Source organism: Varroa destructor, unplaced genomic scaffold, assembly GCF_002443255.2.
Source record: "Varroa destructor unplaced genomic scaffold, Vdes_3.0 BEIS01000003.1, whole genome shotgun sequence".
Lineage (NCBI taxonomy): Eukaryota > Metazoa > Arthropoda > Arachnida > Mesostigmata > Varroidae > Varroa > Varroa destructor.
In genome coordinates, this window is record NW_019211456.1 from 32,065,523 (window position 1) to 32,085,000 (window position 19,478).

A 19,478-nucleotide genomic window follows, 5' to 3' on the forward strand; every position below is an offset into this window, starting at 1 on the left:
CCGTCATTGGATCCTATAAACAGGTTTGCCGTGTGTTCAAAGCGCGATCCGTACGCGGTCGACATAATGGAACAGCGAAAATATCGTCTAACAGTACTATTCTGTTGCACAGACGCTGAAGTCTCAGGTTAGGCTAGCTAGGGCAACTAATAGCTTTTTTCCAAAGTTGTATGCATCTTTCAATATTTAATAACAGAGCAGGTTTGCTTTATTATTTTAGCGAAAACTCGGCAAGAAAGGAGCGGGTATCTAGAGGGCAAATTATCGTCTTTGATCTTCAGCCGGCTTACGTAAAAGCCTACGCTTTCGTAAAGCACCTACATATACAAAACACATCTGTGGCTCGTAGCGATTTGGCAGAATTACATTTCAACAGCCTCGTTTGCATTGTTTGTCAGTACCTCTATCAAGCTGTCTTGATTTCTTAGTGTCTGGACGATTGTTCTGAGCAGGGCGCTATCATTGCACTTACTGTTATCTGTTCGCTATCCTTGTTAAACATTATCACATCTAACCCGCCCCGAGAAACGGGTTTACGGTATCTATAGCATCGTGTGCATAATCTTAGTGTATTTAAGCAGTGCATTGCTTACCTAGATAAATAGGTTTCGAAAACTGATCGGAGCGCGCTTCGGCAGAAAAACAAAACAACAATTGACTATTTTCGATCTGAGAACGACAAATCTTTGCTAACAGCAGCACAACAACGTGATGGTAGTCGCCGTGAAGGCGGCCGCGCCATTGTCTTCGCCATCAATGCACGAACGTATTATTCTGTATTGACCTCGATTATCGACCCATATTGTTAATACAGCTGTGTAGATTAGTTTCTCAGGGGGGTGACGACTCAGTTGTTACGATCACAGCGACTTGTGGCAGTGGTGTTGCTATCCCCAAGCACTACGGGGATCTTAGCGCTGCCATTGCCTCCGCTTATAACCGTGAAGGCGGCGGTGATCTTTGCGGCCGCTCGACAAGAGTCGAATGATGGCGGCACGGCCCGCAGCGCCACTGGGGGGCACAACGAAAGCAGCATTGCAGCGGCAACAGGATTTCACGAGAGACCTTCTTCTGGCCGGTGGTGCCTTTTTCCCTTTAGTTCTGCCACCATTTTTGGTTGACTTTCGGCGAAACTTTACGGCTGAAGTGCTGCTGCAGCAACAGCAGCTCTACAGAGCCCAGTACGATCCCGCATTTGTATACGAGGGCAAAAGCGTTAGCCACCACATTCATGTAACAACTCGATGAACACAGTGAGATAAATTAACTGACTAGTGACGCGTCGCCGACGCCTCGTCGCCGCTAGCGACCAACGTAATTCGTCCCCATCAGACGCTCGACAATATCTTTGCTGCTGTAGTTAGGGTCGCCAGCTAAATGAGACCAACTATAAACTTCTGTAGCAAAAACACGTTCCAACGAATCGGAACAATCGATTATATACACACATGCACGCACACTCACACGCATATAGTCTTACATGGAATGACAGGGCTGCGCGGAACAAGCGACAACGAAAACTATCGTCAACTTCTCGCAGCAACGATACGGTAATAAAACGTACTCCCGGGGATGGCGTCTGCTCTTGCTATCAGCGGAGGTTTATCGGGCGTCTGGAGCATTACAACTAATTGCTACGCAAATTATAATGGAACAGTACCAATAATAACAAGAGAAAGCAATGAAAACACACGCCGCAGAGATAACTCGGGAATAATTCACGACTCCAGAGAATGGCAGAGCCCTCAGACAAATGCCCATCCGTCCTTCGGCCCGTCAGGCTGCACTCAGATACAACAACTCCTATAAGTTCTCGTTAACGAATGACCTTAACGTGAAGCAGCAGAAAAATAGTTGTAGTTGAGTCGATGCAACTGGCATAGAACCGGTGCTTTTCCATAGATTGGAGATACGTGGGACCACAGTGCTCCACGGCTCTCACAGACACCTTCTATAAACGGACAGACAAACATCCTATGCCTACTTTACTTCAGTATGTCTTCTTCTAGATACAGAACGCAGCCCCATCAAACTAAGACTAGCACGATATCGGCTTAAGCTATTTCAAAGTATCTACGAATTTAGGTAACACTTGAATGTTGTTTTGTAGTCGTGTCTGAGTCAATGCCGTTATACATAAACAGTTAGTCTGTGTTGTAAGAGAACCTTTTTCTGACATGCTGTACTAATCCAATCCGAGCACCGCTATCGCTGCAAAGTTTTACTAAGGCTGTTCCTTATCGACTTCAAGCGTGAATCATGAGGTCGACTTACCGGCCGTTTTTTCAGGCACTATTTATAAACTAGCTGCTGTATGTATGCGACCGGTACAATCAGTCCAGTCAATGAACACCGTAATGGTCCGTACACAAACTAAGACATGTCTGCATCATCATGTTAGACTATTCACAAGAAGTATATCCAAAATACATACTCTATTGAGTAAAATATGGGCACCTTTACGATTTCTATATCCGCACAAGTAGAAGCACCGTCCCTGGCTGACGAAATGAGCTATTCATCGTTAGCGCGTTGTGCGGCAGGTAACCTTTGAATATTATATCACCAAACACGACCATACGACTCTTCCTCGTTTACAGTATAAAAATTGCGCGTCTAGCCACGACAGGGGCGATGTACGTTGACTATTCGTGAGCATCGGCTACCGCTCCACTGAACCCGTGGCGCTGGATACTTTTTAATGTGTAAATCAATTTCATGCACATATTACATGCTTTTTTCATAACATAGTCGTTAATCTGTAAAACAATTTGTATTCAAACAATACGCAGATGGGCTTCAAATATACGAGATATTTAACAATAGGGACTATTGACGACGAAGCGCTATTATTAACTGGCAATGCTTGGACTTCACGCGGATTCAGTCTTATCACAGACAGAAACAGTGCGAGCTCCCAATCCTGTTTCTTGTTTCATTGTATACGTGTTGTGAAAGCGGAATGACGAATGATAACCGAGCTATTCATTAGCTATCAGTAATAAGATAATAGATCATGAAGTCTACATGGTGAACTTTGGCCCGATTGAACTTCCAGCAACAGTAACTCCACATATTCCTCGGGCGGTCACATGGACTGAAAAAAGCATACCATTAGGCATAATGCGTTTTGCCACTGGTAAAGCACGCGGCACCCGCAGCCGGCCATTCTTGGATTTTCTATTTACTATAGCACCTAAAACAGGCGGTAGGCAAACGCCAGACAGGAAAGGGCCACGGCCTGCGGCTAACAAACTTCGTTAAGCTGTCGGCCGTTACGTGCAGTTTACCGTTAACAGGCGTTTCTCGCTGTTGTTTTTCCGTAGCGTCGAGTCTTGCCGATGTCGTTGTTGTTGTTGCTGCTGTTCGCCGTTGTCATCTCTTCCATCGGCATGGCCGCGTCCGCCCTAGAACATTTCTATATCAAAGTACGGACGCGTATAGCCGAGCAGCCGGGCCAATCGATGTACAATAATGAGAGCAACCGTTTTTGTCGCTCTTTCCAGCTTTTTGCTGGAAGACGTGGTGGGCGCATGTTGCCTTCTATTTTCTTCTCCGTAAAATGGTCGTTCACATAAGTTTACTCCAACGAAGCTATTGCAAAAGCCTGATCCGCGTGACGTTTTCGTCTCCTTGGCATTTATTATGTCGGTTAATATAGCCTCGCTCTCGGAACAAGCGCGCGAGTTAATGATGCAGCACTTGATCCTTCGCATTGCTGACGAGATGAGTCTCATCCCGGCCCACAACAACGACGATGAAGATCACAATAACAACGTCAGTAGGAACGAGAGCTACAGTGGTTACAATATCAAATACGCTAGTCTTCCTCGCAGTGTAATTTTGCCGGCCCAGCCGCTGTTATTAGCGGTGCTGTCGCTATCTCCTTTCAGTGAAGTCGCGACGGTGGTCGTGCTGCCGATGATAATTGTAGTATCTGTGTTGCGCTATCGGCACCGATTCTTTCAGCGGGAAGTTACTCCGACTGCACTTCGTTGTTTTTGTATGCTGTTAGAAAAACATGGGCAATATCAGGGCAAAGAACAGGGCGAGCAGCGAGGGGGAAGGAGTTTGTGATGGCTGTGAGGAGAAGAGGACATTATAGGCATACTTCGAAGAAAATGACGACGACGAAAATCAACAGACGAACAAAAGGGCAAAGCAAGAATGTAGATGGGTCTTCATTACTATATCCCCCCTCCCTTGCAGTAAAAGGTCTCATTGTTATTTGCGCTGGAGCATGGTATTTCATGGCGCTTGGTAACTGGTGTTCGGGACGTCATGGCACTGCTACTTTTACAGGACAATTAGTTAGATCGGCGTGCCAGCAGATTCATATGAGAACATATGTTGTTATAGTGGGAAAAAGCGCAATGGCAAGCAACCAGATGAGAGGGAGGCGTTGCTACGTGTGTGGCGATTAGCATCTTTATGGTGATTATCTAAAAAAAAAGTCGAAGTAACAGAAACTCGGTCATGAACTATGTGTGGGTCTTATGGTAACATAATCTGCGCGGCAGCAGTTGTTAGGCCTATGTGCTAAAGTAAAAAAATGCTGGCTTATTCATGTAATACAAAGTGCCATAATTCACGTATCTATATTAGAATTGTCTGAGTAAATACAGAGTAAAAATCATCAGAGCTATCAGATGGATCGTCCACACTTTTACATTGTTTGGTCCCTGCCATCGCTGTCAAGTCTGAGTTACTAGTTTTTCTGCCGATCCCGATAATGACGATATTCAAAGTAGTATGAAGAAAAACATTTATAATATCCGTTAGATAATTGACGTCGTTCATGTTTTCTCTATTTGGTCCGTCATGCAAAGCACGTCTTCAGGGTGTCGACTGCAGAGACATTTTTTTACCATATTTTTCGGCGGGTGTCGTAGATTGCATGGAACCAGAGGAACGACACTATTCACCTACGCGATATTCGTTAAATTGCTCGATGCAAGCATATAGAGTCCGGGCGGGTATCGATTATTGCAGAAATTGGTATCCAACGCTTACTACCACGACCACCGATTTTGCCATATGATTCAAACATGCATAGCTATTTAAAAAAAATAAGATATATTAAATCATAAATGTTAGATTATTCTATGGTTGTAGGATAATGGAATAGTCGAGCATTTGAATTATACCTGAGTTATTATCTCTACTGCGCCTTTAACAATTGTAATTATCTGATTCTTATTTGGTCTCTGCATTGTTATCCTGAATTTGCTCCATCCTAACCATTCTCTCAGTCGTCAAACGCTACAGAATACGTCATTTTCGTAAAGATTGGGCATAAACCCCTTTAGCAAAAACGTCACCTAAAATAAAGCATGTCACTTTTGCAGACCCATTTACGCTCGACCGATAGAGCTTGTTGGAAATGCTGGTGCACGTGATGAAATGGATCCTCACGCGTCTACCTTATTTTCAGTCACACAGATAAAGTAAATGCTTGAATATGCGTCCGTTGAATTAGATACATCTTCGACGCATCCTTGAACTTTTTCTTTAAGTTTAAATAGAAAAACGTAATAACACTTTTTTTTTCTCCTATTATATAGGCTTAGATTTTACTATACAAATAATATATCTTCTTATATAATGTAAGCGATATTTCTATTGCCTTAAAGGGCAACGTGTTCTATCTGTACTGATTCACACACTTAAACAGTATAACTACTTTCGCTCGACCGTTATTACACCCGTTGACAGACCGCTTGCATGTAATAACGATGTATCTTGCCAGAAACTGATCCCAACTATGTGGCTCTATTAAAAGAAGAAATCTGCGGCTCTATTGAACAGTCTTATATGGAAGAGTTGATCGGAACAAGTGCCATCTAATACGTTGTTAAACCTGCGCAAGCTTTCCCGGACTCGAGACCGCTTTCTTAAGATGTCTAGTATGCTAGTAGAGCCTGCTTGCATTTAAATCGTTGCACAAAAAAACAACACGCGGCAGCAGCAGCAAAAAATTCGGAAGCAAGAACGCCAACGAAAATATATTTTCTGTTGATGTACGACATTAGCGGCACAACTGCAAGTTACAGAACTTCATTTACGATACTTTACTTGAAAAACGCTGTGTCATACTTTTAGGAAAAATCGATTTTCAGGTGTTTTCCACTTTAAGAAAGCGTCTAGACTACGCTGTATAGGAAGAGACTTCTGGCACTTAAGAATTTTTAAATTTTCCATCAGTTAAGGTTTGGCCTTAGACAAGCGTAAAAGTCGTTGAACAAAATTATGAACGTGGATCTTTAGCCACTGGTTCATCTGCTGCTGCTTAGAGATACGATGTTATACCTCCACAAAGCAATTATATCTTCACCACTGAAGCAGGCCTAGCGACAGTTTCAGAGACAAAATCGCCGTTTTTTTCGTTACGCTCCAAGAATTAGGAACTCGCCCATCGACGTCGACGGAACAGCAGCAGCGCTACGAACGCGACTTGTATACAGAGATATAGATGTTGTTACTAATATTATTATTTCTATAACATTTTCGACTCAGTTGTCCTTCCTTTGCACGCCTGACTTCTTGCCCTTAAACAAAATTATCCCAGAGGAAGGCAGACTATTTATAAAGGTACATAAGACAGATCTCACTAGAATATTAGGCCTTTACATTATGGCCATTGTCATTCATTGTTTCGCTTCTAGAGACCTGGTAACTGCCAATGTCGTCGACACCACTGCATTCGCCCATTCTGCAGCCGTCCACCCCACGGTCAATCGTTTCAGCATATTGTTAAAAAATGGCGAATTTTTATTAAACCTCAGGCCGGGACGTGCCGCTGTCGCGGTAGCAGTTGCAGCGTTCACTATCCAATATTTCATTTCCTTAGCCATTTTTCCATGCGCAAAGCCGAGGCGCATCGGCAAGGGTAAACGAGAAACGCAAGTCCCTATGGAAGTAAATGGGTACATCTAATGGACCCATCATAATTCGCAGTCTTGTAATTATTCAGGAAACGTTACAGGAAATTACAGAAAACTACGACGTGACACGTAATATGGGAGTGCTGCTTTGCTGGAAAAGAGATGAACGTTTCCAGGGAAGAATATTGAGTATTTTCATCTGTTTCGAATGCCACTTTAGTAGAGATACGCGTACGAATAGCTAACGGGAAAAAGGATACGTCACACAACTGTAGAAATATATTGCTTATACAGATCGTTGATACAAGCTCATGTACGTTGTTTTTGTGGTCGGGTGTACACCGAGTTAATCGACAGACTGCACTGTGATTAGATTACAACGATTCAACAATATTTCCCTCCAAAAAAATAGGTATAAACTATAAGGAATTTCGCTTAAAAGATTACTCCTTATCGTGAAGTTTTTCGTCGCGTCCAGTTGTGTGACGAATAGAATTCGCTCAAGAACTTGGTGAAATAGATGTATCTGACTATGTCACAATCGAAAGCTTCATGCGCATCTGTACAGCAAAGCTCGCGAAGTCCATTGTTAACCTTCAGTATTAGCCCTTAGTTCCACCGATATCGGCATAAAAATCTTCTATTATTTCGATATCTGTATTTATACAGTCAACCATTTGCACCCGCAAGATTCACGCTCACGCTGATATTACACGAAATGGGGCTGTGTTATATCGTTGACGATATCATTCTCTCTTGCAAGGATCTCAAATGCCAGCAACAGCATGAACAACGTCTCTAGCAAAAACAGCGACCTGTCAATGGCATTTTCAGGAATGGCCCTTCCTCTTTTTTACACTGTTTCCTGCCATCGTCATCAGGCCTGCTATCACAGGGATCGCTGGACCAACGCCAGACCTCAGGACGGCCTGGATCAAGCGTCGAATTACGGAAACACAAAGAGGCACAGTGCTCTTAGTCGCTCTTGTATATGCTACGTGGGCATTGTTATGGACAATGTGTAATATCGACGCACCGTACCGCAAGAACCGACGCTCATGTACAACAGTTATATATGGAACGTATTGCACAATAATATAACCTACGGATATTTATAATAGCGATATTTGTAGGACGTAGTCACACCAAACAATGTCGCGACGGCGTTTCAGATCGTTGAATGATAAGCTATATTAGAAAGCCTAACGTACGGGCCATCTTTGTCATAACTGAAACATCTTCCAAACCCAACTAACCTTAAAAACTTGAAGAATATTCTAATGTTTAAATAAAGCTATTTACGCTGCTTAGCATGGCATGGATAATGAACTTGATTTTCGCTTCTTGGAGCCTGGCTTCTGTAATATTACATAATCGTGTTTGTCCTTAATTTTCGATCGGCGTACACGTTGCGTTTCAAGTGAAAGGACCCAACTCATAATTAGATTTGCACATTATTTCGTGAATCTTCTTTGGGTAATCATCAATTGATAAGTATTACTTACACAACACGTGCTTTCGATCTTTGTTTTTCTCTGCCTGGGTAATTACATCTATGTGGGTGTACGACCAATGCCACACGGTCGTGGCCTGACTAGCTTTTACTACGCACGAGTGAGGCGCACTATTATCGCACCGCTCAATAGCAACTTGAATGCTAGGACTACTTAGGGTCGCCTTGAGGCTCAGTGATTTGTTTTGTTATTTTCGTTGTTGATGTTGTAGTCAAAAGATGGCGACAGACCGTAACTATGATGACAACAGTGCCGCTGCCGTGTTCCTCAGCTGTTCGATTGTGTCATTGATCGCTGCTGGTAGCAGCGAACCTGCTATGCGGAACTGAGCGGGTGAAATCATCAACGGCACCGGTGAAAAAATGATGAATAAGCGCCAGATAATTAGCTGGAGCGTCATGCAGAGGCATAACGATGCGATTGTATATTGTATATAAATAAAAACATACCAATTTATAACCACATACATAGGCGTTATATAAAATAAACTTTAACCCGTTCTATTTTAGCGTGTTCTCATGAGCTCATAAATCCATTCACACGGATAGACGCTCACAAACGTACGCATGATGCTATTAGAATTACTGTATAGGGTGTTCATATGGGAAGAGACAAAAATAGATTCAGACGGAGCGTGCTGTAGGAATAGGGAAACACCAATATCTGTTTATTACGGTTTTAATCGTAATACAAGCACAAACGATTCCCGCTATTACGTGGAACGGGCGGATCAAAAAAGTAAAGAATACCCTGAGCGAAGTTCAAACGAACTGTCAAAGAACCTATTAGAGGAGCTTGGTGTTGGCACGAAATGGCTCAGCTTTTGTCGGTAATAAAATCGACACGACGTAATGATCGAAATACAAAACGGCCAGTTTCGGTAACGTGTTCAAAGATCGAGTCCTAATGATTCAAAAATATTGAGTGATCCTTTTCTTAGAATGATTATCGTGTGCTACAGAACACATAATACGAGTACGAGCTGGCCTAAACTATGGTACTAGCGTTGTTCAGTGGTTGTGGTAGATATAATCAGGGTTCAACCACACGACACATCACACAACCGGGCCGATGCTTCTGACTTGAACGATTAGGATACTATAGTATACACAGCATTACATTAAACAAGTTAAGGTAGTTAATGCAGGAAATGACATCTCTATTATCTATGCAGCTTGTCGACAGAGTACTTCTCATAAGGGGCCCAAATTTTCTCAGTCCTAAAATCCACACTGCGGCTGTGCTGGTCTTTTCTAGCTGCGTGATGAAGAAGGGCATCCTTCGCTCTTGATCAACGAACGAGTTTCGGAAGTCGGAGCAAAATGTCTAAAAGCAAATCTTATTACATCTCCACGCTGTGATTAATGCAAAGGGCACAGGTGAATTGTTTTAGATTATGTCATCGGCCACTGCTTGTTTTTTAAATGCATGCGGCTCCATAGGACGAAAATACGTTTTATCTCTTTCTAAAGGTTTCCAAATGACTAAGTCACTGCTCGCATACTTTGACCTTCTGTGAAAATTTCTGTCAGTGGCATTAACTTACCAGTAAATTGAACACGTTGCCAAATCTCCAACCTCAATATGGATAAAATCATAAAGTTTACTATCTAAAATCAAGTTAACATGTCGTACCGATTGTTTTAACAGTGTTGAACAGAGTTATAGAATGCAAAAAATAGGTTATAGCTAGCCATCGTAGAAGAATATAGATATTCACATCTTTCAGCAAAGTTACTTGAACATGCTGCTCCTGCCTACCCCGTAATCGAAGTACTATAGTAAATATGCAAAGAAACTGTAGCAATAGAGACCATTAGCTCTGTTATGGCCCATATTGACAGAGACCCAATGAAATTTATGATTTAGTTTATCCACATTACTACTATTAAGCATTGAGGGTAACCACTGATTACGCTTATGGAACTGGGTTGTTAGCGGTGATGATAATAACAGTCGCATGGCATCAGAATGATTTCAAGAATCTAGTGTCTATATCACCGAAGTATCGAGATTAAAGGAATAAATATCAATTTAAAGAACAAGCTGGTCTGCCACCCCCATTTGCGTCGCGATTTGGTATTTTGCAACGACGATTCACGGTTTGCCATAAAAAGATATCATTAAACAGCCTCTAAACAACAACCACGATAAAATGACCATTATGACAGGTACGACAATAAGCGTATGAATGTTAGCCTCAAGTGCCGCATTTTACAGCGGTTATTATAAAGGTAATAGCTAAAAATTACTTCTAAACGAAGCGTCTATTCGAAGCAGTGGCAGTTTTTCTAATGACTAGAGTATTCTGGAAATAAATAAAAGGAAGGTGAAATATTCGCCTGTTCTCCAACGTTTATGACAATAGAAAATACGCGTCTCCATAAATTAGCAGAGTGCAATTATGGTATTGTGCAACCGCAGATCGCGGAAAATACGAATACATAAATTCAGGTAAATTTCATCATGACGCATCGGCAATCTGGTGAATCCCAAGTCTAGATAGTGCCTCAGCCCCCATAAGCACTCCGACCCGACCTTCTACCCCACAGTTCTACGTATTCGTGCGCTTTCGTTTGAAGTTTACGGAAAACAGAATTCAGCGATTCGTAGAAGGGCAACAACAATAGCAGCTCCGACCACCACAGCCGTAGGAGAATCACATTTTCGGTAAAAGACTCCTTCGTTCCTACTTCTTAAACTTTTGGCTTTTGATCTTGTACAGCATTAGTGGTCAACAAAATGACGTGCTGGGCACTGACACGCAGCTGTATGCCGTTCGCGCAACGGCCACAGTCCGACTCACTTCATAGGCCATACAAGATGTAAGAAAGGAAAGAATGACAAAAAAAGGAGGAGTAAAGAAAAGTCAAAGTGAGCATACCGGCGAGCAGATTTGCTATATCACTTTTGAGATCTTTATGCTTTCTTGCGTCTTTATGGTAACAATGATAACATTATTTTCTTGGTTTTGCTCTTCTTCGCCTACTTGGAAGGAGAGAAATTTAACCGTAACTATGTTTTATTTTTTTTTTACGATTATTGTTATAAGTGAAACCACGGACACGAAATGACGACCATCAATGAGAAAGTGAGTCAAACTTTTCACTGAGCACCCGATCATTTTTCCGGCCGAGGCCGACTATCGTAGCCCCAGTCGGGCCCTCGCCAACGATGCTGTCTACGTAGTCGATCAAAGCTAAGCTAGAAAATGAACACGGGCAGAGGATTTGTGTGAATGGCGAAAGGTCCCCTCGTTTGCTAAACTCAAGACACCGGCATCACATTCGATTCTATTAGATGATATGTATTCTAGTTTTGCTGCTAGCGCTGTAGAAAGTCTAGTAGGAAGTAGGGAAAAGACATAGCCCCTTTGAATTCAACGGTCAAATTTATTGAGCCATTCAAATGCTGGCTGGACAAACCCTCCGAAAGCTATCGGCTAATTTGACTTCGTCTTTATTCCGGGCATCGTTTAAGTTAAAACTCTGTTCAAGTTTTGTCATAAAGTGTCATGCAATTTTTACTTGCGTTTTCGTTCCCTTCCCAGTCGATTCGATACCTAACGCTTTTTCAGTCGGCCAGTAAGTAACTTTGGCTTGTGTAGCTGCTGGCCGTTAACAGCAACGCAAACATCATGTATATGCTCACAACAAGCTAACAATGTATTCTTTGCCTCATGCTAGATAATGTCGTCAAAGTCTGGAAAAATTCTCGGACCTCCGGCAACACGCTTTTGCAATTGACGGCCTTAGTTGATACCCTAATTAGAAGGTTTGTAGTTCATGTACTATTAGTTACTCTTAGTAGGAGTTATTATAATTAGGAGCTCAATTGGCAAAACCCACAAACAAACCAAGGCGAAGACATGGTCTGGCTTCGAAGGGCGAAGTACTGCATTGAGATGACATGACGACTTCGAAAAATATTCGATACAGCGCAGCCCATATTAGACTACTGGAAAGGAGCCATTAGCACGACCAATAGTAATTAAACGAATAAAATATATCATTCTTTATTATTCGAGGCTATCTTTGTAACTGCAATCCTCCGTTGCAGAACGCCATATTTTTATCGTAGACAATTTTCAGATTTTTATTAGAAAAGTGCGAAAACGTGCAAGACGAGCACACGCTGAAAGAGACGTTGAGTAGGCTAAGAAAACAGGTCTATGCTAAGGATACGCACGCAAATTACATCCTATCATTTCGAAACGCCGGCTAGGTGGTGACAACTCAATTGTTGTGTTCTTTCATGTCCCTACTACCATGGCGAAACTAATGTATGTGTAGCATTATATGCTTCGACCAGAATCGAGCGTATTATCGTGCACGTTCTATTAGCTACCTCATTAATTCGTACCTAACTTGATTCAACCAGCTTTGAAATTCGGATTGTTTTGACAAAGATTTTACGTAAGGCCTTACATTGGTCTGCGAGTCCACGATTTAAGTCCAAGTGTAATCTAGAAATTCGACAAATCGTTCGTTGTTTTTTTTTTGGCCGATTAGATGTAAAGGTCTCTATGTTAGTGTTCAAGGTTAACCGTAAAGCGCTGCAGTAAGACTATCAAATCTAAGACATATGGTGTTAATCTATACATACTTACCACTGATTAATTAAAACTAATAGCTGCGTTTGAATGTGACTAGCGTTCGCTGAAGTCGCAGCAATCCTTTCGGTTGGAGTCTTTTATGCTATTTAGCGGTCTAACTTTGTGTGTCCTTGTTTACTACAAGAAAGGCATCATAATAGTTAGAATTTTTCGTTCAACATGAAATAGTTATGGAACAGACAAGAAGATCTGTATTCCGCGAGAAGTCGAACTACGCATATGAGCTGCGAAAATCTACATAGCGGTGAAATATGTCCCTCTTAACTTATTATTGTGGCCACCATTTTGTGTATTATTTCCTATCCTACTTCGTTTTGTCCTTTTATCCTCCTTCGTTTGTCCATTAAATCGGTATTGCCTGTACTCATATATTGTATGTGATTGCATCGATGTAACAGACTCGATGATATTTGGCCTGGCGTCCTAAAGGACGAGGTAATGTCTCTATTTTCACCCTCCCATCGTTGCCCCAGGTGCACAATCGTCAATATTAGCTCACCTATTTACTACTGAATTCCAAACAGACAGTAACAAGGTTGTGAAATGGTTTCTAGACCACCAGTCACCTTCCGGCTACCTCATCCAATATGTATCTATCCGGCAGACCTGCGGACCATTTGAATTTGACAGCGTCCGACCCTGTCCCATACGTACGACGAAATCATCCAGTATTATAGGTTGGTCTATCAGTTTCTGGAAGTCACTAACCTAACATTTAGGTTGTTCACCTTTACTAACTTTTATATATGATGAAACTAATCTGCAACGACCTCCGCACTGAGACAAATCGCAGCTGCTGACGTTCAAAAACTCGATGAAGAATTGCTGCGCCGTCAGATTTGCTTCTACAAATATTAATATTACGTTTACCGTATACGAAAGTCGACTAACACAATCGCGATTCATTCTCCCAAGAGCTGGTCTCCTATTAAAGACGCAGCGGACCCACAGTGACCACCGAGAAATCGACAATACCGATACAATGACATACGAAATATTACTCGAGAAATATTATTCAAAGTCTAAAACCTGCTAGGATGGCGGGTCGTCCATTGAGGCTAACTTTTTCTCGCATTTGTAATCCTCTCCCCTGTTCTATAGAAACCTGTGGAATTGCTTTCCACAAGACGTTTCCATAGCGACGTTATTGTGCCATGGCACAATACTAGTATCACGTCATATAATTGGGCCCTCATGAGGCATAATTGTTTATTAGTGGGATGGTCGCTCATCGACATTCGTTATTGAGCCCCTAGGCTGTCTGTGTTGTGCCTGCATGAAACTAAAATTATATTTATATTGCATTGTGTTATACGCTTAGCAAGATATCTAGTGAAAATATTCCGAAAGTATTTTATTTGATTTTATTTATGGTAAGTGTTGTTTTGCCTATTGACGTTAATGACGTATTTGTAGTAAATGTTTGATATTCCCTTGCCATCGGTATGCTAGATAAAAGTGGTGACTAAACATCAAATATATTTGCCCGAATACTATTTCAGAGCATAATTTGACTAAGACCACACGTACCACAAAGGGAAAACCCTTCTAACGCGCTTAAATACCGAGACAAATACTTCATATAAATCTTTGTCTCCAAAATTGTTATTGATTATCTGTCGTCACACATGTTTTTCCGCGTTCTACCAGTGTTCATACAAATAACCCATTGATATCATTTATATAGCACACGATTTGCCATAAAAACACGTAATCAAATTCGTCTAAATTAGCTTTTCCATTAACTCATGTCTACTTCAAAACTACTAAGAGTTGCAAGATTTTGTTTCTGAAGCATTGGAGAAGGGCTGCTTCTTTAATGCTGAAAGCTCTCCACGACGAACCATATATGTACATATAGATCTGTGTGTGGACACTTACTTTGGTAAGCAAACGTGTGAAGAGCGAAAAATGTGACCGGAAGGTAATGGTTTCTGTGGAACCTTACACTTAAGACGTGCAGCTATTAAGACCTTGGTGCCACCATACGGAGAAAAAAAAAGTAAACTTTTCCTATTTTTTTGCTGAGCGCCGCACCGAAGCTGACATATTGTGTGTCTACTCTTTATGCGAGAAGAGGCATTCAGCGAATTCCCACCAGCATAATGCTGTGTACGCCAAACTAGCCATAAGCGATAATCTATATGTATAAGCTAAATATCGACTGCAAGAAGGGACGTGATGCTTGCGCCCGAACTAGTTCTCGCGGAAATTACATCAGAATATTTCGAGTTCCTAAGTATTATGCTTCGACTACTCTGAAAAATCTAGTTAGTCATCTCAGAGCTGTGACAATTTTCACAGTGACAACAACAACTGGTTAAAAGTTCAAAAGTCCTTTATTGTACGCTGAGGATAGACGAACTGCTGCTTGAAGGTACGTATCGACCAAACGACAGAAACCGTCCATTTGACAGAATCTATAATGTCAACATTTTGTGCCAATCCCCATTTGTGACGAGGAGAAAAATCATCATTACTCCTACTCTGTGAGGGTAATTTTCAGCGAAATCACAAAACGATCCTCATTGTGTTTTTCTAGCGCGCCTCCTATTAGAACTAGCAGCATATTGAAGAAAAATGGTAGTTTAAGTTAAAAGCTTTAGCTGTTGAACGTTGCCATTTTTGTACGGGCTTCTGGGGTTTACGAAAAATTATTCGTTGCCCTCTTTTACCATTTGCCGGATGCAAATTCCTGATCCGAACAAAATCTAGGTAATATCTACCAATACATACATGAACTAGTTCATGTTAGTCATGTTTTTAGTTCAAAATAATCTTAACACACCTTTTGCGACAGCAAACGCTTGCTTGCCGAAGCATTCAACCTAACCGCATTAAATCAAATTTTATTTATTTACATTTGCTGGTAGTACTCATAATCTTCATTCAAACTTAAATATAAATACGGGTCGACAATTTTTGTATCCCAGTATCAAAGAGGGTATACACAGCCATACAAAGACACATCCTGTCATATGGGTTATCCGAGTCTTATTGAGTTTACAAAGCTACTTTGAAGTATTTGCCAGTCTTCGTAAAGATGGTACGATGGGTCACCGCGCAGTGTGGATCTTGTCACAATCTGGAGCACATATATCGTCGGGGTCATGGAAATCTAGTTTCGAATATACTATGGAACCTAAAGCAAATGTCAATATATTGTCTATTTAGGAAGTTCGACCCTTTCTACTCGTTATCACATTCGGGACAAAGAAATTCCAATCTATCATAGCGATTTCAGTTACTGAGAACTCAAAGCGACAAGTCGGGTCTAGGACTAGGAGATACACGAGGCGATTTTGAGACATGGTGTGTAGTCCCAGTGCTCCTTTTAGAGAGGAGGCTTATTCGTAGTTCTCCACTGCGCGATCTTCCCAAATGACGCGAAAGACATACATTGTGATCAAAGCTTTTGTAGACTGAACGAGCTGAGACTGTAACCAAGGGGGCTGTAACCAAGATGTATTGTAACATGTGACGCAACGGGTATGAAGTTTAAACTCCAGTACAGGTTATTCATTTTTTGAAAAAAAAAAATATTTTTATTGACACACATAAAGTATAAAATGTTATGAGTGTTAAAGTGAGGCGGTGGTGCCACTTAGCAATTTTGCTTTCCTGTTTCGATTGGCGAAAATGCGCTCCTCACTATTAAACTTCGTTATTACCCAGTGTTTTATGCGGACGTCGTCTGCCGCTTTCCGATTGGTGTGACTCATTCATATGCTTAAATTCCCGCTGCTTTGAACGGTTAGCACGGACACGAATGAGAGTTGCATAATTAATACGTTCGTTTAGTTGAGCATAGACCTTCTGTGGACCTGCCGGTCGTACACTTGCCTACGCCCCAAGGATCGAACGTGGACTCTGCCACTACTTAATAGTAGCCCGCGGTTCACTACTGCTGCCGCTTCTATGACTCGCTTTTTTTTTTACCTCGAATTCTATTATTTCTGTCTGGTCGTTTCCGAACTTCGTTTGACTCATGGTATGGTTCAGGGACGAATAAAATGGCCGTGAACCGTCTTTGTGAACGGAAACGTCAGGCGTATGATCTCTTATATGCGCGAATGTGAACTTAAGCACCACACTTGAGCTGAACGAAAGTATACGACTGACCTGATTTGTTATGTGCCTCAATAACAGAAGAAACAAGGCAGAAAAACAAAGGCATAACGTACAATATAAACAATCCCATTTTCAACCCGTGAATGTGTAGTGACCTTCTTTGGGCTAGAGGCCAGACACTTTATAAATCATGCGAATTAGTACTCAAAGAAAGACAGCTGGCCGACTTGCGCGATGGGGAGCTCGCGCTCACATCTCCAGAACCAACACTCTTTCTTGTTTTCATTGGGAAAACTCAGGATTGAGTTTTTCGATAACAGAATCTCTACGGCTACTAATGTTGATCATGGCTATACACGGCAGCGTTCATTATAAGACGCAGTTGTATTGGCGTTACATACCTGCTGTGTTAAATCTGAAGCAGTGAAGAGCTTTTGGTGTGTTACCAAAGATCTATCTTGACCGCCGCAAACTTTAACTTTGGTAGATATATGCTACTGTAGCCTGCGTCACGTAACGTAATTTAAGCATAGTTACGTCTAATAGTTGCCTAATGGAGCAACGCAAAGCGAATGTCCTAAAACACGGAATGAGTTGCAGACTAATGCATGTTTTTATATCCAGATTACATAGTTGGTTATGGCAAACTATAATCTTATACATATTATTGAGAGATTAAAAAAATAACTATTATTCATACAGATTTGAAACATCCAAGAGTGCCTTAGGTGAGAGACATTTAAAATATATTTCTTTGCTTACTCATACCTGTCATGCAATATGTGTCACTGACGGGGCTTGAACCGGCGGCCCCTCGCTTTTTCACCAGCGGATTCATTTCAAGCTACCACGCCAACATATAAGAAATAAGTTCAGCTAAGCTGATTATGATTAAGAAAATATGATTATATTTAATTTTCGGCTATTCTGATCTACCGTATTTTATTATATTATAAATTAATTATATTATAAATAATAATAAGAATAATAATAAGTGGTATATAGTGGTTGAGTAACAGTGAATATAAGAACTTTGTACCCAGCGTATTGTTTATGTACCCAGCGTAATACAAAAAAATCACATTTTTTATTCAAATCGTACTTCCGATGTATTATCTACAACTAATAATAAATGTAATAACGTGCTTATGTGCATAGCATAATACAAAAAATCACACAAATGTAATAACATGTTTATGTACCCAGCGTAGTACAAAAAAAATCACATCTTGTTTTATTCGAATCGAACTTATCAACAGGGAAGGTTGGAAAGTAAGCACCAATTTTACTGAGGAAACGCTTTGAAAACTGACTCGACCTACACAGAAAAAAGGTATCAGAAATGCGAACAGTTAAAGCACGTACATCGAATTTAAAAATGTCCCACATACGGTGTCTTCGTTATTAATAAGGATTATTACACCTAAGAGCTAGAAAAATCGCCAGCGTAGCAAATCACTTGTTTAATATTTAGTCCATGGACCAATCGCACAATCGTATGATGTCACTATTTCGCGCAATCGATTCATGACGACGATGACATGGCGCTTCACCGAATCAACATCCCAGCAGATGCGTTGCATCCGTTCCGCCAGTAGCAGTGACGTGTGGCTATTTGTGGTCAGGGAAACGGCAGAACATGGTAAACGACAAAACTGTACCCGCAGGGGGATAAAGTAACAATTACAGTTTTTAAGCTATCCGCGCACAAACACGCGCTCAGTCAAAAACAATCACGCCTAACGTAACCACAGGCAGTTTATTTATAATACACGCACGCAGATTGCGACAGCAGAGCAGCCAGAAGAAGGCAAGCACGTTTGTAACATCTCATAGTACTACACAAATACGATTCCGTTGGCTTGACTTAGCTTAGTTTCGCTGTCTGTTTTTCAGCGTTCATCACCTACCTTTTTTTGGGCCTCAGCCGCGAGTCCACTCTTTGGAGCACGGTTCTCTGCCATTATTAACTATAGTATCAGGAAGTGATTTCCCTAATCAGATATTGTCTTTTGGCTTTGTTGTGTTTGTCGTTCGAAGCTTCGTTCCTTCTATCGAACAAATCCCGTTACTCAGAGTTCATTCATCAGTCAAAGCGATGCCAATTATATTGCTGTCACTGCTCTACGCGCTGCGATAGGGCACTCCACTCATAAACAGACAGACAATCTGTGAATGAACGAACACTAGAACCACGTCCGTCAACGGCACAACTCGTAATGCTACCACTATGGCTGGTACTGCTATTATTGTAGTTGTGGATAGTCCATCGTGGCCGAGCACATCTCTCCGTTCGGCGGCAAGAGAATAAGCGACGGGCTGCGGCGGCAGCGGCGGCGCCATGAACCAGCACTGACGTCACCCCTATCACTTCGAGGGCCTTCATTGGACCTC

General features: G+C 41.5%; 1 protein-coding gene across 1 annotated transcript in view; it reads right to left on the bottom strand.

Moving 5' to 3' along the window:
* Chd64 (transgelin calponin-3) overlaps positions 1-19,412 on the bottom strand; it is a 29,302-nt gene extending 9,890 nt beyond the window's left edge. Inside the window, exon 1 of the mRNA XM_022796927.2 lies at positions 18,995-19,412. Coding sequence (XP_022652662.1) covers positions 18,995-19,048 — 54 coding nt within the window. The 5' untranslated portion in view covers positions 19,049-19,412. The remainder of the gene's footprint in view (positions 1-18,994) is intronic.
* Between the last annotated feature and the right edge of the window lie 66 nt (positions 19,413-19,478).